This window comes from Temnothorax nylanderi, unplaced genomic scaffold, assembly GCF_030848795.1.
Source record: "Temnothorax nylanderi isolate EJ_2023f unplaced genomic scaffold, tnyl_v1.0 TNYL_tig0039_pilon, whole genome shotgun sequence".
Classification (NCBI taxonomy): Eukaryota; Metazoa; Arthropoda; class Insecta; order Hymenoptera; family Formicidae; genus Temnothorax; species Temnothorax nylanderi.
This window is the reverse complement of record NW_027249101.1, coordinates 11,983-36,087: the sequence shown is the minus strand read 5'-3', so window position 1 is coordinate 36,087 and position 24,105 is coordinate 11,983. Positions and strand designations below refer to the sequence as shown.

Genomic DNA, 24,105 nt, shown 5'->3' with positions numbered 1-24,105 from the left:
CATTCTCTGCACCTGAACTGACTGCACTAGTTCAGAGTTTATCTCTTTTACTCCACATTGGAGGGAAAAAGATAAACTCTAAACTAGTGCAGTCAGTTCAGGTGCAAAAGGAATAAACCTAGTAAATCCGAAATCTGTTTACAAATGTTCACAGAACAGAAATTGACGTGATTCACCCATGTTGGGATCCGGGATCCCCGAAGCGTTTGTAAACAACGTAATCATGATCTCCAGATACCTTTGGCTATCGCTGTTATTGATGATCGTGTACTTCTTATATTCGCGCGGCTTTATCGAGGAGATCAAGTCTCACTTGACAGAAAGAACGTTAAATATAGCTGACACGATATATTTTGGATTAAATGAAAATTCTGGCGGACCAAAGGTGTTCACTACGAACGAATTGAAGCGATATACGAATCTGGAGAACGGCTTGTATCTCTCGGTTTTAGGCCAAGTATTTGATGTAACAAAAGGGGAAAAACATTACGGACCTGGAGGAACTTATCACGCCTTCACTGGTAATTAGATTAAAGAATGTAATAAAGACTGCCAAAAGACGTTCAGCATGCGTCAATATATGTATGTGTAATTTATTTGTTTATTTGTAGGCCGTGACGCTTCCTTGGCATTTATTACTGGAGAATTTGACGATCAAGGTTTAACGGACGACATATCAAGTTTATCGCAGCGACAGGTCAAGGCATTGGACGATTGGCTACAATTTTATAACGCAAACTACATCTACAAAGGTACAATTACTTAAACTGCCATGGGACACGTAGAAGCAGTTGATCCATCTCAGAACTTTATCCTAAAAGCCAAAATAATTTTGTGTTATCTTGTCGATCTGCTCAGCAAGGATAAGGAAAGGTACACTTCTATTCTAATTTTTACTGCAAAAGAAACATTTTATGTTTTTGTGTGATCTGTAGATAATGTATGAGATGGATCAACTCACATGTGACACTTTCTAAAATATTTCGTATTTTTTTCAGGAAAATTATATGGTAGATACTATAATCAAGATGGTAGCCCGACTGCAGAATTTCGCAAGGTACAAGAAAAGCTATTGCTTGCTAAAAGGGAGAAAGCAATGGAGGAGAAACAGGAAAGGATGTTTCCACTTTGTAATATAGAATGGAATCGGGATACTGGTACTGTATTCTGGTGTACTGAAAGAAGGTAGGAAATTATTCAACGATTATTCATATTAGCAGATTTAACATCAAAGAAAAATTAGAGAAATATGATAAATAAATTTTCTAATATGCAATTATATGATTCCTTTCTGTTTAACAGCGGTGGGATTGAAAGAGATTGGACGGGTGTACCAAGAATGTTGTTCGAAACTGCAGGCGCGCAGGGCTCATCATCTAGGTGCGCTTGCGTTAACCTGGATAGCAAGGAATACGAAGATAATAAAGCTAGATTGAGGGAATACGATGGCTGCGAGAAATACGCGACAAAATGCGTTTTGAGGAATAAGACATGACATGAGAAAAATTATGCAGTGCCTTTATCTGCAGAATTTCAGATATATTCATATTTTATATTTTATATATCACAATGCGAAAATACATAGATTTAAGTTATTAACTTTATATAATTTTGTATTCATTACGGTTAGCGCCTTTTATGAAAGTACTGATAAATACAATATTTTGTATAAAACTCAGTGATACTAGCACTAATATTAAAATAGATAAAATTTATAAGTTTTATTTATTTTAATACATAAGGACAATATGATATATATAATGGAACATATATGATACTAAAAAAAAGATATTTTATTCCTGAAAGAATGAAGTTTTGTACTTAAATCTTCAAATGATCAGTCTTTTTGCTTCTATTCTTAATGTTGAAAACAACGTGATTTTTTTGGACACATTACACATAAAAGAGCTTAATATATTTATGAAAATGTTTGTTTCCATTGTGTTACTTAATAGTATATATATATATATAAATTTTGAATTGAGCCTGAATTACAAATGCAATATGTGGTACGAACCATATTGAAGGCTCCTATCTCCTCATTACCAGATTGAATTACATAAAAAATAATAGATACTAATTCTTTTTTGAGTGTGTTAAATTATTCTTTTTTTCATGCCAAAATTCAAGTTTACAGCTGCAGTGAGGAAGTAGGAGCTCCTAAAGGACTAAAAGATACATTATTGCTCCTTATAATATGACATGTATATTGCTCTTAATAATATAAGCGAGATAAATCTCAAACATGCAAATAGAAATACGATCACACATCATTTATGGTCCTTATACGCTTGTGTTGATGTATTTCAGACATGTAAATCGATGATACGAGAATCGAGTAAAATGCCTGTAGAATTCCATATGGTATAACATTATTAATAGATGGAAATGCAGATTTCTCCATCTAAATATTATTACAAAACGATTTCTTGATTCCTTTTGAATGCTTTGAACGCAATCTTTTTTATATTCTCACATGTGCAAGAAATATAGAAGCAAACGGTTCACGAAATCCTGAAGCAGATCTATCTTCAGAGATCTTAGAAAAAATGGCGTTGACATTTAAACATGTCATAGAAGAATCTGGTATCATTTGAGTTCATTATCGATTTTCATTGGTGAACTCTCTCTGATAGTATTTAACTTATCTACAAGAGCCTGCATTGAACCACGTCTCGTATACCTGATCTTAGATCCGAAGACTCTCTGTATTTTCGCGCGTCTCTTCTTCAGCTTGGAAGCTGTAGGGGAGAACATCAACATTCTCTTAAATCTCTTTGCACTCATACGTATCGCAGTATCATCGCTTGCATTGTCGTTTTCTTCGTATATCGTTTCGAGATTATTTGACTTCTTATTTATGTTTCTGTCCAAATAATACTCCTTGATAGTCTCTTCCTGTGCCTCCACTTCAGAGATCCTCCTCTTTTTTGGTCTGAGGCTACACCTTATTGATACACAAGGTATTATGAGACACATGTGAAAGCTTATCACAGTCTGATATAAAATTATATCCGTTACCTTCGATTAAGGATTTCCGTAGAAACAGGATTTGGCATCCTTTTCCTAAGAACCCTCTTGGTTTCTGTAGGCGGAGGATTAGTGTCTATGGTAAGCATCTCTAAGTCAGCTGTTATCACAGGTACATTAGTATTGTCTAAACGGTCAATAGAGATTCTGAAAAATAGAACGGTCTCATACTTAAAAATAAAATAATCTTATATCTTAATATTTGCAGGTAAATTGGAACGGAGCGATAATCTTTACAATAATCAAGTAAGAGAATTACAAACCAGGAAAGGAAAACAGAATCATAAAAATTTACTCCTGCAAAATTTTCGAGCGGAGTCTCCCTGTCAAACTTACGGATTTTCTGTCTGCTTCTCATCCATTTGGAGCGTTACAGAAACCTTGTAAAATGCTTATCAAAGGGTATTAAATTTCTCGATGTCTTCCGCGAATCCTCTTTACTCATCAGAAACACTCTGCGTCTTCCATTTTCAAGTAAAGTACGCAATAGAAAATAACAAGACGAGGTTAACGCAGGTTGACGTCCGTAAAATTTGTAGAAAATACGTGTATGAAAAAGGTACTTTCTCTTTCTCACACGGAACGCATAATAGAACGCGAAAGCCGCAATGTCAAAAGGGAGAGTAGGGAGACCATCGTTTTGTACCGATCAAGTGGCACTGTACACTGTACCCTTCTTTCGCGTGTTCCCTTTATCTTCGCTCAAGAAAGGGAAAAAAGATACAGGCAAGGTCTGTTCCTTTCAAGCTGCATCTGATTTCTCGTACTTTTCAGCTTTTCTCTTTCCCTCTCCTGCCTGAAGGTGTGAATTGTTTCATTTTCGAGTGCGGAAAGTGCAACGGAGTGCAGGTATAAAGAGCCAGACTTGTATAGTGTATTATACAGAAAGTATCACTCGAAGTTGATTTCTTTCGATCAGATCCATCGCATCTAGATATCCGTATATTATAGACTATTATTTATACAGCTGCAGTTTAAAATCCGATTAATAAAAATTATATATTATCTGATCCAAAAAATTGTGCTTCTTTTAATCAAATATTTATAAATATCAGCCTCTTTTAATACTTAAACTACAATTTTTAGTATATATATTGTATAACATCAAAGTAAATTGATTCAAGTGTTTAGAGTATTAAAATATAGGCTCATATTTAAATGATTATTAGAAAATTAAAAGATTGGGGTGATTTTTACAGCCCAATTAAAAGTCATTATTAATTACGCATCGTATTATATATTTTTTATCGTTTTATATAATTTATTAATAAGTATTTGTTGTATTTGAGGACAATATATGTAAGTATGTATATAGATGATTTACTCAACATTTTCTGAAAAAATGTAATAAGAAATCATGAATTCACACGAATGGCATTCTCCCTGCTTATCGCGGGGCTACATCTTTTCCCGCATCGATAATGAGTTTTCATCAGCGGCCTGCCTTGCCGATCGCATCGCAGAGGCTGATAGGTTATGTCAGAGCACGGACGGCAAGCTCGTCGCGCGATTTGTTTGTCGCGCAGCCCCGAGAAAGTATGGCGATGTGGGAGAGCGACAAGTTCCAAGAAGACGAGAACGCGGACGGTATCGGAGGCAATTTCGACAATATCCTCGTGACGCACGATCTGCAGGATTGCCTGGACGACACCTCCCTGGACCTGTCCAGCTTCGAGAAGGTCTACGAGCAGAGCGCGGTGTTCGATTACGGGAAGTACTCCGACGGCGATGCTGCTATCAACGAGGGGCTACCTGTCGATGACAACACGGCCGAGTGAGTCCCGACGAATTTTTCGAAAAAAAAATAATCTTCCGGGTGATCTGGCGATTCTTAATTTTTTTTTTGCGTTCTCGTTTCCCGATCGCGCGCACGTTCTCCACGTCGCCGAGTCCGCTCTTGTAATCGGAATCTACCGAGTTTACTCGTCCCGTCGATATTTCGTTCGCACACCCTCGTCGGTATTTCTCATCCCTGCCTTATAAGGCTATATGAATTTTGAAACGGGAACTTTAATTCATAAATCGCGCTTGGGGAGAATCGCCGTTGGAACGATGCGCGGATATACTTTGACGATTATATCGCCGATATATTTCATCGTCTATGCTTGCGGGAACTTTTTAAATTTTGGTTACCGTGTAACAATTACAAAATAAGCCATATGTCACGTATATATTGTTACGCATTTAATAACAATAGTATAGAACCGCGTTGTGTTTTACTCTGTTTGTTGACAATTTATATTCATGGAAACGGGCAATGAACCGCAAGTTTGTAATTATGTGTGATTTTTTATTATTTTATTACTTTTTAATTATTTTATTTTTATTTTATTGTAAAAACATTACTTGTACATGCATCACGATGTTATTGGCAATCTGACACTTTTGCATTCTCTTGTTGTCCTATTGAACACAAGATGCTATATTTGTTACAAATTTAGTTTCGATGATGTCTATATGTATACCAAATGTATTACTCATACTACCCTACTATATATACTCCACCTGCTAGCAAAATCCAATAGTAAAATTGGCACATGTGCCTACATATCATTTTGTTTATTAGTAAAATTGTTAAGTCTCAGAAATAGTAACGCTAATGTAATTTATTGTCAGTTCTATCTTTATATTCAACAAGAAATATTATTTAAATAATGTAGTTGTATAGAGTCGTATAGAGTGGTATAGAATTGTATAGAATTGTATAAAGCGGAAAAGGATATAATTTGGGGGATATATATATAATATAAAAAGGATGTGTTGTGTATGTGTACTCATATGTACATATGTGTATATATATATCAGTAAGTACGTATTTATATTTACAGGCGAATCCATCATGCCAGTTCAGATGAAATTTATATGCGAATTCATCAAGGTCAAGATGATGCGTTACTTGAGGCTCACGCTACCTTGGAACCTCCCTTCGAAACTGTCATGATTGAAAGTATAGATCCAGATATTAATCAGAAGCATATCAATCGTTACAATTGCCAATACGAAGGCTGCACCAGAACATATAGTACCATTGGAAATTTGCGTACTCACATGAAAACACACAAAGGTAAGTTTCTGGAGTAACTTTTTACGGAGAATCAATATATACTTTATAGGATTTTCAATAATAGATGTGATAAAATTAGAATAGAGAACTTTCATGACAAAATGTCTAACATATAATTTATTTTAAAAAATATAACTTGATAAAAATGATCATAAATATATAATCCGCACGAATATAGAAAACGGGCTAATTAAGAACCGGGCGCGGTAAATAATGCGCGAAAGTTTTATTTTTATTTCTATTTTACATATCTTCCAACCTTGACTGCGTGCCGACTAAATTTGTCAGACTTCAAACACTTGAGATATGTAAAATAGAAATAAAAATAAAACTTTCGCGCATTATTTACCGCGCCTGGTTCTTAATTAGCCCGTTTTCTATATTCGTGCGGATTTCCATTGGAACCTATACTTCGAATTATAAATATATAATTATTCTTTATATATTTTTCAGTTTATATTTAATATTTTTTCAATCTTTTATCCTGTTTAGAATATTCATCTCGGCAATGAAGTTTTATTATATCATTAGGCCTGTTCTTTTTAGCTGAACTTCTTGCACGGTTCAACGTGAAAAGAAAAAGAGGAAAGATAAACCGTGTAAGAAGTTCAGTTAAAAAGAACAGGCCTGTTTATGTTGTCTCATTTATAAATTGTCTGACCTGATATCATTATAATCATCATGCTTTGCATGTTGTGCTTGTCCAATATGCAGTTTGTTCAATATGCTATACTAACAAATTGTACGTGCTCTTGTTTTTGCATATTCCATGGGTGAAAGAATCTAGGTAAGTTTAAAAGCTACATTTTCACGTGTTGACACTAGCAATAAAAATATGTTTACATATTTCTGCTGCAACTGATATTATTAATTCATCAATGCTGGCATAAAGGGAACGCTTTGACCTGCATGGCTTTCAGATACTGCAAGAGATAGATAGACCTGCAAACTTTTTATGCGGAGGGAATTCTCAAAACTTTCAGGCGAGTATCGATTTAAATGCGCAGAGCCGAGTTGCGGCAAGGCCTTTCTCACGTCCTACAGTCTAAAGATCCACATTAGGGTACACACAAAAGTAAAACCATTTGAATGCAATCACAAAGGCTGCGAGAAAGCGTTCAATACCCTTTACAGACTGAGAGCTCACCAAAGACTTCATAGTGGCAACACATTCAACTGCGAAGAGACTGGATGCGTTAAATTCTTCACTACTCTAAGCGATCTCAAGAAACATATACGTACTCATACTCAAGAAAGACCGTACAAGTATGTTTTTCGATTACTTCCTATTACCTATATTAAAAACAAAAAAGAGACATTACAAATCATTATCTCAAACACGTTAAATAAATCGACAGAAAAACAAATCATAAAACTCGGCTAATTTAAAAAAGTCATTACACATTTGTATATTTTACAAATATTTAGGATTATTATTTCTCGTTTATTTTAAGATGCAGAGAAAAGGGTTGCGGAAAGGCCTTTACGGCTTCACACCATTTAAAAACGCACAAGAGGACACATACAGGCGAACGGCCGTACGTCTGTACCTTTGAAAGTTGCAAACGACGTTTTACTACTCCTCATAGCTTAAAGAGCCACATAAAAACACATAACAAAACTGTGAATAATGATACGGTAAGTATTAATAATAGAGGTATTAACAATAGAGTATATCACATTAAGCATATTAAATCTTAATTTTTTAATTTTACAGAAACATAAGAATAACAGAAGTAATGATGTGGCTGAGAAGCAGAAGAAGTTAACTCAATTAGAATTGAAACTTGTAAAGGTTAGCGCAAGCAACACCACTATACCATCGTACGCTGTCATACCAATATCCACAGATCTTATGCAAAATGATGGAAACATGCCATATGTGCCTGCGAAAAATTTAGCAGAACAAGTAACTTCCACTAATGTAATGGATATTATGACTCGTCGCAAGTTGGATGCAAAGCTCGGTTATATTTCTACCAAAGACGAAGAAGATTCGAATGGAACTACGGGGGTTGCGCTTCTTGCAACGGATATCGTTTTAGATAATTTCAACGAACACGCAGTTAACGTTTTTAACAATAATGAGAACTATAACGAATTTAAAGTATTTAATCAAATGACTGAATCAAATGCGCAGCATGATAATTTAATGGATGTAGTCGGGCATCAGAATCATCCGCACAAGTCAGCTTCGTTACCAGAAGCGCACAGTGACAGTAAAACTAGACAGGATCAATCTATCCCGATAAATTTAGGACAGAAGATTATGCAAGATGGTTTACAAAATGCAATAGCACACATTTCTGAGGGGACAAGTTTCACGAATAATATGAAACAGTTTAAAAATAAACCTATTGCTGCTTCTGACGATGTATTTACAAACCGGTCAAATGCAGAAAATATATCTGATAACAGCAATGTGTTATACGGTGCCAATTGCATTACTAGTCATATTACTGATATTATAAGTTCCTCGAACGAAGCCCACCTTTTCGAGAGCGGAATAGATTCTCTCTCGTTCATAAATGACACAAATTTGCAAAATGAGTCTCTTATTGCGGCTTCAAATCATGATTTGCACGCGAACGCTGTTACAAACGCTCAGTCCGAAGCCGTTGAACTCGCGATAGCGACCGAAGAGGAATTACCTTCTTCTTGGATAGATGTGATGGCATTGGCAACCGCGCCTGCATTGAGAGCACAATCTTGGTCAGAATTAAATGCCTTCCCCACCGTTCATTCTCTAGTGGATTTAGTAGGTCCAGAGCCTTATCCGCTAGAGATGGAGACTCAGTTACCGTCTACGGAAAACTTGAAAAATGTCGACGCGATGAATACGCAGCACACTTCGGCAAACGTCGATATACAAAGCCAAAAAATTGCAGAATATGAACATAAGACAGGTAATGTAAAGAACAAGGATAGAAATATTCTTCAGGAGATCACGGCAGATGCTGATATATGTAAATGTATTGATTGTAAATGCGACAACTTACAAAATTGTCAGAACTGCACGAATAACCCGGCAGAAGTAACGAAAAAAGACACGGCACAAATCGTAAACGACTTTGTGTCATCTTTGCAAAATAAATGTTCCTGCAACGCCGAGTCCGGTGGTTGTGATTCTTGCTGTGTTGTAATCTGTCTAAAGACATTGCAGCAGCTACAGAAAATATTTAGCAACTGTTGTAAGAATACTAGCAATGCTGCTACAAATGCATGCTGTAGGGAAAAGTTGTTACCATCCTTGATGAAATGTCAACTAGCCAAGAATCAGTGATTCATAAATATTCTTTACTAATTTTAACTAGTCACGCAAAAAATAATGCTGTATCTCTATGCTAATCCCCAAAAAAGATTTGTGATTTTACACCCGATAGCTTTAAATATTAGGCAACTTTTGCCTTTCGAATATTTTATCTAGGACGAATTGAGAATATGCGACTGTACATATACGTGTTATATCTGAGAGTCTGTTAAAGGGATTCTGCATATTCTATATATAATGCATTCTATGCATTATATTGTGCCAAATATTTGTAGACTTTTTACAAAAGTGTTTATACATATAAAATTACTGTTGCATAATTTATAATAATAAACAAAATGTCCGAAATTTTTAAATAATTGTTCACAAACGTAATTTAAAAAGAAAATTGACAATATACATATGCAAGGAATGCAAGGAAAAATGCGCACTATACAATTATTTTTATACAAATAGGTTATTTTGACATGAACAAATAATGTTTTATAAATATATCCGGTTTTCATAATTTTTTGTGCAACGCAAAAATGAATAGATAGTATACTTTTTTGATATCTAAATCACACAAGTATGCTGTTTCTTATATAGTTTTGATCTATAAGTCAACATGTTATAATATTGCTGAGAAACTTGTCACAAATTTAAGAGTGTTAAAATGTGTACAGCATATTAATGATATCTTCTTTTTTAATTTTTATTTATATAAATACAAGAATAATGTAATAGTTGTATGTTTAAGAATTTTATTTATTTAACTCGTGAATGTTTGTTTCCGGATCATAGCGTTAACCCTAGGAATATTATTTTACTTTATTAATATACGCGATATCTTCGAGAAAAAGCTTTTGCTAGTGCACGTTAGTAAAAGAGAACTTGATATTTCCTCAGTTAATCAGGAAGTGCCAAATACTTATAAACATCCAAAGTATTTATAATGTTACTGCTGTAACGTTACTAAGTTTTAGGTTTTAACTAGAATTTAGTATTTTATGTTGCATTATTGTAATGAATAGATTGGAGAAATGTTAATTTTTAACAATTTTAGCGTGGAAATTTTTATGGCTGTTACAAGTACTTGCAATAAAATCAATGTACCTAAAATAGCTTGTAAATAGCAGCATATTTATTATGTTGTTAATGAACAAATATAAAAGCTAACTCAATAAAGAATCTATAACAACTATCCTCTATACTTCCTTTCTTTTTGCATCTATATTAATTTTAATATAAAATAAAATTTGGCACAATGTTTTTAATTAAATAAATATACGTGATTTAACACATTTTTATTGTTGTTATACTGTCATACAACAATATATTATGACAAGAATGTGTTGAACACATGCCTCTTTCTAACTGATAGCGTGTCGAAGTATATATGTATATATATATGTAATTCCATATTATTTATATATAACACTTATTGTGTAGCTTGCACGAGAGCTTCTGCAACTTCAACAGCAATACTTGCTTCAGCCTTATCTACGTCCGACGATGCCGAGGAAAGCTGTTGTTGAGCTTTGTTAAGAATATCTCTTGCTGCCGAGTTGTCAAGGTTTTCTACTGGATGGGCTTCTTCTGCTAGAATCTACATGATAACAAACTGTTTTAGAATCTGATGAAAAAACTCAATATACTGAGCTTACTGAAACTTTGATATATACCTGTACACTGCTATCCTCATTAATGGTAACGGTACCAGAGGAGACGAAAACTTTCTTGGTCGAACCATCCTCTTCGTAGATTGTAACTACACCAGGCTTCAAGACCGCCAGTGTAGGCACGTGCTTTGGTAGAATGCCAAAGGAACCCGAGAAGGAAGGTACATCGACTTGACGGATTGCAGCCTGATCGTAGAACACCTGGTGTCCAGGAAAGAGGATATTAAACATTGCACAATCACGATACTTTATCACTCCCTGCCATTTTCATTCAATCATACCTGATTAGCACCCGCGAACGTAAACTTCATTTGATTACCGGCCGCGTCTGCGTAGGTTCTCCTCTGGCTGCGGACGCATCTCAGGAAAGGGCGCAAAGTGCGAGCGAGGTTGGACATTTCGGCACACTGAAAACGATTGATCTTTTTTTCACAGACAGAAATACGTCGTCCTTTACATTAGTGACAACGGCGCGAGGCTGTTACATCACAAGTACGGGACACTACGGGATACCCGGATAATCTAGTATAACCTCATTTTTCTAGCTCTTGCTGCTGTACGACGGGGTGCGAGCGGCCTCGAATTTTCGCATGAGGTCTCACGTTCCTCGTTCGCAATAAGATTATTGTGCTCACCGTGTGTGACTGTCTGTATCCTGTGTTTAAAATCCTGCGAGTATCATAAATGTGTTGCAGGAGCGCAGGTGATTCTCGCGACTCGGATCGACCGCGCGTAACGAAGCGGTCGATGGCTCGATGGTCGATTACGAGATTCGGAGATTGTACCGCAGATGCCGTTGACGTCGCTTCAGGAATACATTGCACTTTGCACTATTTGTTGCACTTTTCCGCCACTTTCTGCATTTAGAGTGGAGTGGAGTGGAGTGCTGAAGTGCTGACTGCTGACCCAGGTAGCATTGGGAGCTTTCCAGCAAGCGGCACAATTCGACACAAGCATCGTTCTATCTTTCTTTTTTAGCAATGAGTAACAAGGATAAAACGATACTTGTGTCGATTTGTGTTGCTTGCTGGAAAGCTCCCATTAATGTCTAAAAGACATCATAAAGATGTCTTTAAGATGCCAGAAATCTTAAAGATGTCTTTATGATGTCTTTTAGACATTAATTGCTACCTGGGGAGTAAAGTCAGTAAAGTCAGAGAAGCCTGAGAGAGGGGCCATCCCCAGGGGCTCGATTCTTGAAGTCATTCGCAAGAGAAACGTATGCGAAAATTCTGCTCATACAGAATTAAACGTTGCAAGTTGATTGGTTAAAAGCTATGCGATAGCCAATCGACTTGCAACTTTTCTGTAAGAACAAAATTTGTGCATATACGTTTCTCTCGCGAATGAATTCAAGAATCGAGTTCCAGGTCTTTTTCATGGGACCGTCGAAACCCCCTGTACATACGTTATATTAGCGCCATTATATCCATTTTCGAAATTAGGACTACGTAGCCACGTTTATTTTCCGACACTGCCGACATAAAACATCATTTTGGTGCTACATCTGCAAATTGCGCGGTTTCATCTGATAATGTACAATTTAATTTTATTTAATCTGGTACTAGTATCAAGGAAAAGGTATATATATGTATATAAGCAATATTTTAAAGGCCGTCCTGCTTGTACCGAATGTCATTGCGATTAAATGCATTTTGAACTTTGCATTTTCTTAGTTATAAATTAAATATTAGTTATTTTTATCTTAGATTTTAACTAACATCCGCTAGAAACAGATCAACCTATAGAGGCCCTCCACCGCTCCCGCCAATTCCAATCGGCGGTCCTCTTTTACTTACAATACGTTTTTTTCACATTTCCATAATTTATTTTATTTCTCTTACAATTTACTTTACAATATAATAATATAATGTACAACATTATAAAAGAGTTATTATAATATACATAATTTAGTTACATAATAATGTACACAATTTATACATGATATACATATATAATATATATATGTACATAATAATAATATAATAATTACATAATAATTACATAATATTTACAGTAAAATGCAATATAATACAATTATTTATAAAAAATTGGTATTATTTAAAATAAAAATTGATATTTATTATTAAATACTAATTTTTAATATAAACATTAGTATTATTTAATATACATTTGAGTTGTTAATATTAAAAATATAATAATAAATATAATTATATAGTTTTTATTATATATATATATATATATATATATATATATATACATATATATATATATAATTATAATAAAGATATATATTTTCAAGGAGATGTGGCAGTTTTACTGTATTTGCAGTATTTAGCTATATTTGTTTGTATTACTTACTAATTGCGTAGCAATGTACGGACACCTTCTCGAAACACTTCATCGGTAATTTCGTTCTGCAGCATTCGCAAGACAATGATTACTATAATCATAGTAGTATATTATAATTGCATATTATAATTAAATTTAATGTTTTAAATAATTTAAATTCCACGCTTTTTTACATTCTTTTTTCAATGATATCTATTTTACAAAAGCTGTTTGCAATTTTTTAATTATTCACCGATTTTTAACATTTCTTACCTTTCATGTAATGGACAGATCTAAAAATTGAATCAATCTCCGTCAGGCTGTTAATTCCTGGAGGATTCATATCAAAATGAGTTTAGTAATTATATGAATACTGGATTGGACATGTTTACACTCTGGTTAAATGCTACTATGCTCATTATCGTCATAAAGGTTTTGTTATTTTCTAAATTAATAAAAAAAGTAATAAATTAAATTATTAAAATAAGATATTACAATATTGGAAGATTAGATATTGTCAAAATTAGATAACAAAGGTTTTTACCAGACTTTTGATATTATCCCACGTTTAACGTACATAAACTTTTTAACTAAATTTTTTATTGTATTATAAATTTTTTCTAAAAGTTTTTAGCATAATCTATCGTTATTCTGGGCTTACGGAATGGGAACAACTTGGATAACTTTCAAATATATTTTTGACACAATATACATTTGTGCGATATTGGAAAATATAAAATTACCTTAGCGATAGCTTCTTCTCCGAATAATACAGCAAGACCATCGTGTAACCAAAAATCTGTCCACGAAGATGGGGTGATTGCATTACCAAGCCATTGATATGATATTTTAGGTGCTATGGAATGTGCGATTTCTATTTTACGCGTAACTGTGTCTAATCTTTCATCATAGATAATGTCTTCTTCCCTGATAATTATTATAAACACTTTTGCTTACAAAATAATTTTTTTATTTAAAGTAAAGTGTTGTAATTTAATTTATACACGTCGATATCATTTGGTAAACTGTATAAAATATTTGAAAAAAGATTAAATTGCGTACAATTTTGAAATATTAAATTATGACTCTGGAAAGTTATTTTTATTTTTTGCATAAATATTTTGTTATAACATGCCCAACTCCGGTAAATAAAATTGTATTCTAATGCTGGAATTATTTAGCTTTTCACCGGTAACAATAGCTATTGTGGTAATAAATATTAAACTGCTACTTATCCGTGCCAGATTCATATTGAATTAATTTCTGCTACAAGTACCCCTGCTGGAACATTTATATTAAATGAATAATTCGGCTAATACTAATAGGGTAGTAGCAATTAATTAGCCATGCTCAGATACCATTGGAATTATTACATGAGAAATCGTTACATTAAGAATTGAAACATATATACATATTGTTTACACATATTCAAATGACACTTGACATCTTCAACTTTAGTAATATTTTATATTGTGTCAGTTGCGTTTGTTACATTGTTGCAAAAATGTTGAATTTGAAAGAGTTTGTTTCTTTCCTCTCAGTTATTTAACTTACCTTAAATTTCGTATCTTACAGCATTGTCGGATAGTACCTATGCTGCAAACTTCTCACAGTCTGTAGTCTAGGTACAGCACTCAAAATAGTGAATATATGCGGTTACTGATTAAAAATGTACCGTTACGAAATAATTTGCGGCTATAATTATATTTGTGATTATTGCGAATTGAACGTTGGTAATATGCTCTCGATTGTTGCGATCTTACTCCTTCGGTAGGTCACCACAGACTAACAATGTCGTGGATAACGGATTTCATAATAAATACAGAATGTCTTTAGTCGATATAATAAATAATACTAGTCGGTTTGCAAGAAATCTCACTCTCTCCCCTCTCACGCGCGCGTCGTTTTTTCTTGTCACATAATATCCTTGGGTTTTTCGTTAGAATACGAATGCTGAACATGATTAATCGAATTTGACTTTACACGTTCTTAAAATTTTGAAAGTAAAATTATATTACAATTATTTTATATTAAAATGTATTTATCTTTTTAAATATTTACATTATTTATGATATTCATATCATAGAATGTTTGGTAATAACTGTATTACTTCTCGTTGATAGGTAGAGCGAGTAAAATTGAACAGAATAGTTTTCCATCGATTTTCTCAATATAATTAATGAGAAATTAATATCTGCGAATCAGCATACATTCAAACGATTTAATAACAATATATTCCAATGAATATTCCATGCGGGTGTTTTGTGTTTTGTAAAAAGATAGAAGTAAGACAGTCTTTTAAATCCCTTACGGTACAAAAATATTTTTAATAATTAAAGCTCAAAAGCTTTTATTTGGCTCGAAGTATGTTACTCGCATATACCTATACATAAACTATAAAAAATTTCTAATTAAATTGTTTGTTTCTCTACTTTAGAAGACTGAATTGAGATCTTTATATTTAACTCTTTTAAATTTATTTCAATTTTGTTATCAACTTTTATACAAGGAAAGTTTTAAACGTTCTCAAATTTTGGAATTTAAATTATGTTACATTTATTTAATTTTTAAATTTTATCAACTTTCTTAAATATGTATATTATTTATGGCATATAACTTCTTTGTGTCCTAACGGAATCTTTTCCATGCCTTCCACACAGGTAGAACAAGAACCTTTCGAATATTGACTTAATAAGTAATTTTTGTTCTATTATTCGGCGTGGCGCGACAAGCTTTAATGCCACCGATGTCGGACGAGGAGATCGTTCAAACGTTGCGCGAACATTTTGACGCTGATGTGGCACGCGAATTACGACCGTCGGTCGTGAAATCGGTCAACGATATGATCGCGATGCTCGATACCTTCGAGAACGAGAGGGCGAAAGCCATTTGACCAGGCAGATAGCATTTGCCTAGTCAAAATCTATTTTCCTAAAATAACTATTTGCCTACGACATGTATAACACCATTAAAAAAGGTTGTGGTAGCCTCTCTCAGGTTTGGTGTTTCCACCGCAAGAGCGCTCACCCCAACTCGACTCTGACCCGGTTCGAACCCTGGTTGGAAACTTAGGGGCTGCGCATGTAAGAATATAAGGTGTATATCTTTGCGCATAACAATAGATGAAAGGAATAGGGAACATGGAATAGGGAACAGTTCAATATTAATATGTGAAATATGTATGTAATTTATTAACACAGAATAGACGAACAGAGGAATAGCGCTAAGAAACAGTGATTAAATTTTATTCTATGTTTTGTATGCCATTTGCACAATGTATATTAAATAATATTAAACTGTTCCCTATTCCCTATTCCCTGTTTCCTGTTCCCTGTTCCCCGTTCCCTATTTTCTATTCCTTTCATTGTGCGCAGCTCCTTACTCACGGTCAGAGAGGCTTCTCTCTGCCGGTGTATACATTGCATCACCCTCACCTTCGTTGAACCACCGTCAGTTCGAGCAGATTGAGTGAAAATACTCAGATTCGCACGGTGCGAGAAAGAATGGATGACGAGAATGCACGCTGCGCCCACGACGGCGAGGAATGTGCACAATTGTCACTGTTGTGTCTTCCTGTGGAGGTTTGTATAAGAAATAGAAAAACTTTTTCTTGTATTTCACGTACACGTGCGCGAAAATCCTTTTCTTAATCGTCGCTGTCATTTCATGAGTCTCACTGATTGTGAGACTGTGAACGTGTTCGGTCGTGCTTTGTCCAGAAAAATTTTTGAGGATTGGTGATGGTTAGTCGTCTTTGTTTCGTTTTTTATTTACCGAACCGATTTTGTAATATATTGTCGTTTAGAATTGAATTGGCCGTTGCTATCTGGAAAGAAAATGTGAGTCAATTTTAAGAAGAAGAAGAAGAAGCTGTCATTTCGTCCGTCAGGGCACGTATTATGGAACTCTTCAGAATGGATTTCGATCAGAATTATTCCATTTTCTCTAATAAACACAATAGAAATCTAGGACAGAACTAAGCAATTCCGATCAGAATCCATTCCAAAATAGTTCCGTAGTAAGTGTGCAGTAAGTAGTCGATGAAGTAGATAGTACAGTATGCTCAATCAGCGACGGTCAACTATCTCTTTCGTTCTGTCTTCATTCTCCATCTCTTCCGGAACATTTGTTTGGTTGTGCGTTTAATTATTTTATTGGACTACATTTCAGATGTTCCTGCATATATGTTCCTTCCTAGATGCGTCGACACTAGTACACGGTTTGAGCTTAGTGTGCAAACAGTTCTACCTGATTTTAAAGGATGATAACTTACTGTGGAAAGCGCGAATTGATCTTATATTGCCGAATGCTAGCTACTCGCTTCTGTGTCCTGGTTAGCTCAAATTGATAGCACCTTACGCCACAACCAATCCTTTTCGTCAGTAAATAGAACATTCTCTATGTCATTTTACGCCAGCGCTGTTCGAAGCATTTGCAAGTCATACATTAGCTGCTTAGCTCGTGTTAGATTTTATTTCGTAGTATTTCATTTCTGTTCGTCTCTTAAAAAAAAATAAGCGTGTTTTACAAAACTTATATTTCTTACTTACAAAAAGTTGCATGAAAAACAAGCTTGAGCAGCTCCGTTTGTTGCAATAACTTGATATGCATAAAGTAAGAACGTGAATAGATCTCTCGGTTTAGAATGTGCTTGTAGTTTATTTGTACTTTATTCAAGTTGCACGTATATTAATTTTTTTGTACTCAGTATTACGGTACGAATAAGTTTTCATATTCTTTTGATATAAAAAGTCACGTGTCCTTACAGAGAGGCCCGACAAACTGTTTTGGAAGTTGTCATGCGTTGCGATCGCGAAACAAACAGCGCTGTTTGAGAAACCGCAGAATTCTATGGAAAAATTGCTCATTGAATTCCCCCTCCCATTGGCTAGGGACGCTGCAACTTCTGTGTTGCTGATGCCCGTAGTAAGTAGCATATTAGGGAGTTTTGCAATACCGTCTTTCAGATACGGTAAACGTATCTAAAAACGTATATGATGATTCTCGTTTTCAGGATGGAATCACTTATTTAGTTGGTACGAAAGATCACAGCTTATTTTACAAGAAACTTTCTTATCGCGAGGAACCCTTTTACGAGGACGTCAACATAAAATACTTAAAGTACGCAACACTAGGCTGTCTGACGGCGATAGACCACACGATCTACAATGGCTGTTCAGATAATACGGTCAAATCGTGGGTGCTCACCAACACCGGTCTCGTCCATGACAGAACTTACGAGATGTACGTGGTAACGAAACTCTTCCTTTCGCCCGCTTCGCGCGATAAGAAGACTGAGCAAGGAAGATAATTCTTCTTTGTGGGAGAAATAATCGTTTTCCTTTAAATTATTCGAATGCAGATACCGCTTTCCGTGTCTCGCTTGTCGAGACAGATGAAGTCGAATTCACTTCATATTACTACTTCACGCGTATTTTTTTCATCAACGTCAAATGTTTCAGGAGCGTGACCTCTGTGAAGGTAACCCCGCATTTGTTGAATTTTGAGTTTTCTTTTAGCCGTACTCCCCATATTGAACTACAATTGTGCTAATTTTTGCCGCAAATACGGAAACAATATTTTGAATTGTATTCAAGAAAACTAAGAAATATAAAGTTTTGTTAGCTCAGCATTATTTCCAGATTGAATTTTTTGTAGTAAAAAAATGCTAATCTGAGACATGTTGTACCGTTGAAAAAACATTGATATATTTATTCATTTAGTAGAAGAAAATCGAAAAATAAATATAACAAGAATAAACAAAAAGATACTAACTTAATACCACCCCAGGTAGCAAACACAAGTCATTTTGACGTCAAATACTAGTCATGTTTGTACAAATGACGTCAAATGACCAAAAAGCGACTATGTCTTTAAAAATGACATTATACTGACGTTATTCCATAACGTCATTATGACGTCTATTTTTAGTCATTTTTGGTTAGGTTAACCTATGACATCGGCGACTAATAATGGACGTTTATAAAACGTCATTTCTTAGACCATCTAAAGACGTCTTAAAGTCGTCCAAATAATGTCTTTTTGTAATATAACTATTTTTACTTCTTAATATTGTTTAATAAAGTAATAATAAAATAAAAACCACAAAATTAACTACAATGTGTTTGTTTCGCAACTTTATGATTGAAGTGGCGAATTTATGGTATAAGTGGATGTAGTTGCGTGTGATTATAGTTTTATGATAACTATTTCACGCAGTGTTATAGCTATCAAGAAGATTATCATTACAAGAATTTTGAACACTTTAAAGATGTACCTGTTATAGACAAGTACAGTTAATAAGGAAGCATCAGGGTGAGAAGATCGTCACTGTCCACTGGATCATCGAAGTCAAGCGACTCGGACGCGGTACTGTACTAGGATGGGTGACCGCCTTGAGAGCGGCTATACGCACATGGCATGTAAACAAAACAGTTAAAAAAGTTTTTTTTTCTTAGATAATGAAAAAGAACATTTTTTTATAAACGTTTATCAAGTAGACATTTTAATATTTTAATTTCATCAAAAACATTTCTAGAAACCGGTATGTCGTACAATGGAACTATTTTTGCCGTCAATAAGACGTCAGAAAATGACGTCAATTGTCTGTGACATTAGACCGTCATTTTAACGTCATTATGCCGCCAGTTAGTGACGTCAGGAATGGTCAGTAAAGGACCAAAATTTGACGTCAAAATGACTTGTGTTTGCTACCTGGGACGTTTTGCCATTTGAATAATATCGATATATAATCTATACATTTATCAAAAAAATCAAAAAGTAAACATTTTTAAATTATTAAAAGTTATGCTGTCAAATTTTTTTTATTTTATACCCTTCTTATTGAATTTTTTTAACCCCCTTAATTTTTTGTACTTGTTTCGATTGTCGCTTGATTGTCGCTCGATTGTTTCGCTTAGCACAACTCAACGCAATTTACAAAATTAGATTATCTGTCACGGTCCGGATGAGGTTTTGAATTTTTTTTATTCCGAAAACCAAACCGGTGTTTACATTGTCGTGATGCCACGGCCGAGATCAGGCGTGAGGCGTGAACGTACGCGCGTGAGCCGACGCTACGGCCCATTCCTAACACCGCCGTAAGTAATAATCAAACATGGTTTGATTTTTTATTTTTATATGTATACGGCTCATGTCTCACACTTACACCTGATTTCGGCCGTGGTTCCACAACAATGTAAACACCGCTTACGTTCTTAACAAAAGCTGTATTTTAAAGTCTAATAAATTGATGAGATTTTTTAGTCATTAGAAAAAGTTGTTGTACTTGTCGAGCACAACTCGATACAACTTTAAAAAATTCAAAAATGTCAAATTTCTGTTTTACCTCTTCCCTTATGATTGATTTTTTTATCAACACCTTGAATTATGGCTATTGTTTTTTTGTGTTCTGTTATCAGCACAATATACTATGTACAACTCGTAGAAATACAATAAATTGTGTTATAACTATGTTTGTTTATTGTTATATTTATTTTTCAATTTTTTTCTAGTAATGGATAGATATATCGATGATTTTTCAACACAAGGATCAGATTAATATATCTTTTTACTACAAAAAATTGAGCTTAATCAGGGAAATAATACGGTGTGCTAAAATTTTATATTTTTCAATTTTCTTGATTATAATTCTAGATATTGTTTTGGTATTTGTGGCAAAAATTAGCAAAATTATAATCAAATGCAGCACAATTAAAAAAAGCTCTAAATTCAACAAGTGTGCGGCTAACAAAGATTTTGTCTTTTGTTATTTTTTTTAAATATGAGCTTAGCTGTCAAGATGAGGTTTGCCACAAAATAGCAAAAAATGTATAACAATGTAGTACAATTAATAAAAATATAAAATTCAAAAAATGTGGGTCTATCTTCGTAGCAAGTGCAACGAATTTAATAAGTTGCGGGATGTGTCTTCGTGTCCGGAACGGGCCTTCTTTGCGACTGGCACATCCTTAGGAACTATATACGTTTTCGATTCGAGATCGAGTAATAAGCCGATTTACCAGTACCGACCCCACACTGAATACATGACTAAGCTGGCCATGAACACGGAATACATCTTGTCCGCCAGTAGGGACAAGACGGTGTCCGTTTGGGATCAGAGAGCCGGCCGGACCATCAAGTCTATCACAGTAATGTCATCCTGTAGTTTTAACATCGAGAAACGAGACACGATTACGATTTTGCAGGTGTACCTTTCAGATTCCAGATAAAGCGATCCCCATGTACATTAATATGCGACGGGATTTGGTTTGCGTTGGGGATAACAAGAAAAAATTGCACATGTTAGATCCAAAGAACGATTTCGAGCTAGTGAAATCTTATTCTACTAAGCATACGGGACATATAACGGGGGTGCGTCTGACGCACGGATGCCTGATAACGAGTTCCTGGGACGGCACCGTCAGAATTTCGAGCCCTACGGATCCGCCAAAGCCCATCACTACTTTACGCAGCAGTATGAAATATATTCGTAGAGTGAGTATTACAAGCGTAAAAATTGCCGAAAATATCATATCTTTGACTTTAAAGAAAAAATTCGTGAAATATCTACGTATAAAATGAGAAATACAGTTGAGTGCAAGACGTTCGGCAGTTCGTACGTTGGAATTTAAATTATTACTTACATTTAATAAATTATGAAATCAGGTTTTATATTTGTTTTCTGAATGTTAGTGAAAGCCTTCTTAGATTGACGACGATTCTTACAAGTTTTATTTTGCAATATCGAACACGAACTTTGTTAGATATTGTAATTTCATGTTTTTATGTTGCAGATGGACTACCTGAATGACACTCTCGCGATAGCAGGCCCAAGTGTCGTCGTATGGCGTCCGAGAAATCGACGTGTTTAACGAACCATCAATGAACAAAAAATTTCTATACGTTTTCTATAGCTATTCTATAGCAATATTGCTTTCACATTTAATATATGTTCTTATTCTTTCTCAAGATACTGCTTTGCTGCGTCTCTTTAATACGCAATGTGATAGATACCGTTTCGCGAAATTAAAAGTAGATATTGTTTTGTTGGAAATACGTTTCTGTAATTAAAAGCTTCACTAACATCGCTTACGATTATAAGCTAGGCTTATAATTACAGCGTATTCATGTTGATATCTTTTATGTTGCAAAGAATAAAAGAAAACATTACTATATAGTTAAGTTCCATAAGCATTTAAATATATTTTATATATTGCATTAGCGCATAACGCGTATCGTATCATTGTTTTGTTGTTCTGTAAATTTGTCTGACAAGGTGTTATGTTTTAATATTACGCATTTCCTTATATGATACTGTGTGCGTGCACACTCGAGAAGCGGCGATGTTTAAATATATTCTTCGTGTACTAAACGCTTATTTATAACATTTATAAACAAAATACAAATCGTTTATTCTAGTAACAGATAACTTTCCTTATCCTTTTTTCGTTCGCCGAGATTCGCCTCTCTCGAATTATGTAGGTCCTATGAACGTGGAATTCGAATTCTCTAGGACGTCACGTGCCGTATGTATCGCATTACGTTCCCATTGTCGAAATTCTATATGTCGCAGCTCGATGAATTCTATTAATTAAGATTATTAAATGAACAAGCAAATTTAATCACTCTTTTCAATGAGAGAGTCGAATACAGATCGGTTGAGACACGTACACTACTTTCGCGGTGGTTTATGGTTTATGGATACTCATGGTTTATGGATGATAAAAGACGTTCTAAAATGCTTCCCGAAACCATAAAAGAATTGAAATCCATTCTTAAAGTTATATTGAAAGATACATAATGACTATATACACAACGAATGTCCTATATATAACAACTGGATTATGATATGTGAAATCAAGGAGCCAGTTCAAATAAGTTTGTCACCTGATTGATACAATGCAATTACGTTGTTAATATTCTATGACCTACACGTCTACGATTTGCACTTTTTGGCCGATATTGCTTATACTTAACCTCACTCCTCTCGTAGCGTATATGTTGTTCATGAAGCCGTAGAGGCTCGACCTAAGAGGCAGATTAGTTATAAGTCGTATATGTGAGACTTATATGTTATGTGTATGTGTGTGTGTAAGATAATATATGAAATGTATTGCATGTTTGATAAAAACTTAAGAAAGTAATAAAATCATTGTTCAGTACATAAACGAGATTGTTACAAAGACACAATTTTTAAATTAGCGAACCGCTGGTGTTTTAAAGTATTAAGTAATTATGTAAAAAAAAGTTAAATGTATTTTCACACGTAAATACACACATATATATGTTAATAAATATTCTGCATATTTTCTAAGAGTGTAGCACTTTATTTTTGGTCTTATCCTCGTATCTATATATGCACAAAATTTTGCTTATTTTGTGCATATACTTTCCACATAAATATACACACATTAATTAATATGTAATTCTTAGAATGTAGAAGCTACCCCCCCCCCCCTCCGGGAAAGACGTAGTTCTACGTCAAAATTGGTGTTTCCATCTTACAATTAGTAAGATTTGTTATTGCGATAAATATTACTAAATCAAAGGCTCCGATTGCCTCATCTATTTCCTTTGATTTATAGGCCAGTCAGTAAAGACACTAAAATTCGAAAATTTAACTTTAATTACAAAAGTTTTCAAATTTTGATGGAATATTGGGTGAATTGAAATAACAATAAATCTCATTTTGCAACCATCCCCGAGGTCCGGAACATGTTAAACATTGCAAAAAAATGTTAATTTATTATAACTTTGCGAAAAAAATTGCAAAAGTCCTGCAAACT

General features: G+C 34.4%; 5 protein-coding genes across 9 annotated transcripts; 3 read left to right on the top strand and 2 right to left on the bottom strand.

The window, feature by feature from the left end:
- The first annotated feature begins 101 nt into the window (after positions 1–101).
- On the top strand, positions 102–2,360 carry LOC139771348 (neuferricin). The gene is made up of 4 exons (XM_071704056.1): positions 102–521; positions 612–752; positions 999–1,185; positions 1,303–2,360. The coding sequence occupies exons 1-4, from the start codon at positions 179–181 to the stop codon at positions 1,493–1,495; spliced, it is 864 nt and encodes a 287-aa protein (XP_071560157.1). The 5' UTR covers positions 102–178; the 3' UTR covers positions 1,496–2,360.
- Positions 1,707–3,822, bottom strand: LOC139771349 (uncharacterized). Its single transcript, XM_071704057.1, has 3 exons — positions 3,367–3,822; positions 3,022–3,177; positions 1,707–2,947 (listed from the first exon to the last, which is right to left on the bottom strand). Exons 1-3 carry the CDS (start codon positions 3,390–3,392, stop codon positions 2,590–2,592), a joined length of 540 nt encoding a protein of 179 aa, XP_071560158.1. The 5' UTR covers positions 3,393–3,822; the 3' UTR covers positions 1,707–2,589.
- Positions 3,823–4,503: 681 nt separating this feature from the next.
- On the top strand, positions 4,504–10,548 carry LOC139771344 (uncharacterized). 4 transcript variants are annotated; one of them, XM_071704048.1, is made up of 5 exons: positions 4,504–4,804; positions 5,859–6,094; positions 7,078–7,360; positions 7,549–7,732; positions 7,812–10,548. In XM_071704048.1, exons 1-5 carry the CDS (start codon positions 4,569–4,571, stop codon positions 9,375–9,377), a joined length of 2,505 nt encoding a protein of 834 aa, XP_071560149.1. In that variant the 5' UTR covers positions 4,504–4,568; the 3' UTR covers positions 9,378–10,548. The 4 variants fall into 4 exon arrangements, with proteins under 4 accessions (XP_071560149.1, XP_071560152.1, XP_071560150.1 ...); XM_071704051.1 differs by lacking the exon at positions 4,504–4,804 and having other exon boundaries at positions 5,982–6,094; positions 7,015–7,360; XM_071704049.1 differs by lacking the exon at positions 4,504–4,804 and having other exon boundaries at positions 5,985–6,094; positions 6,875–7,360.
- Positions 10,549–10,636: 88 nt separating this feature from the next.
- On the bottom strand, positions 10,637–11,801 carry Atpsyndelta (ATP synthase, delta subunit). Its single transcript, XM_071704052.1, has 4 exons — positions 11,662–11,801; positions 11,308–11,433; positions 11,030–11,227; positions 10,637–10,953 (listed from the first exon to the last, which is right to left on the bottom strand). The coding sequence occupies exons 2-4, from the start codon at positions 11,422–11,424 to the stop codon at positions 10,786–10,788; spliced, it is 483 nt and encodes a 160-aa protein (XP_071560153.1). The 5' UTR covers positions 11,425–11,433; positions 11,662–11,801; the 3' UTR covers positions 10,637–10,785.
- A 4,876-nt stretch (positions 11,802–16,677) lies between these two features.
- Positions 16,678–23,633, top strand: LOC139771343 (F-box/WD repeat-containing protein 9-like). 2 transcript variants are annotated; one of them, XM_071704045.1, is made up of 7 exons: positions 16,678–16,899; positions 17,489–17,651; positions 18,087–18,244; positions 18,333–18,562; positions 21,213–21,468; positions 21,539–21,814; positions 22,114–23,633. In XM_071704045.1, the coding sequence occupies exons 1-7, from the start codon at positions 16,822–16,824 to the stop codon at positions 22,189–22,191; spliced, it is 1,239 nt and encodes a 412-aa protein (XP_071560146.1). In that variant the 5' UTR covers positions 16,678–16,821; the 3' UTR covers positions 22,192–23,633. The 2 variants fall into 2 exon arrangements, with proteins under 2 accessions (XP_071560146.1, XP_071560148.1); XM_071704047.1 differs by lacking the exon at positions 17,489–17,651 and having other exon boundaries at positions 16,682–16,899.
- The last annotated feature ends 472 nt before the right edge of the window (positions 23,634–24,105 follow it).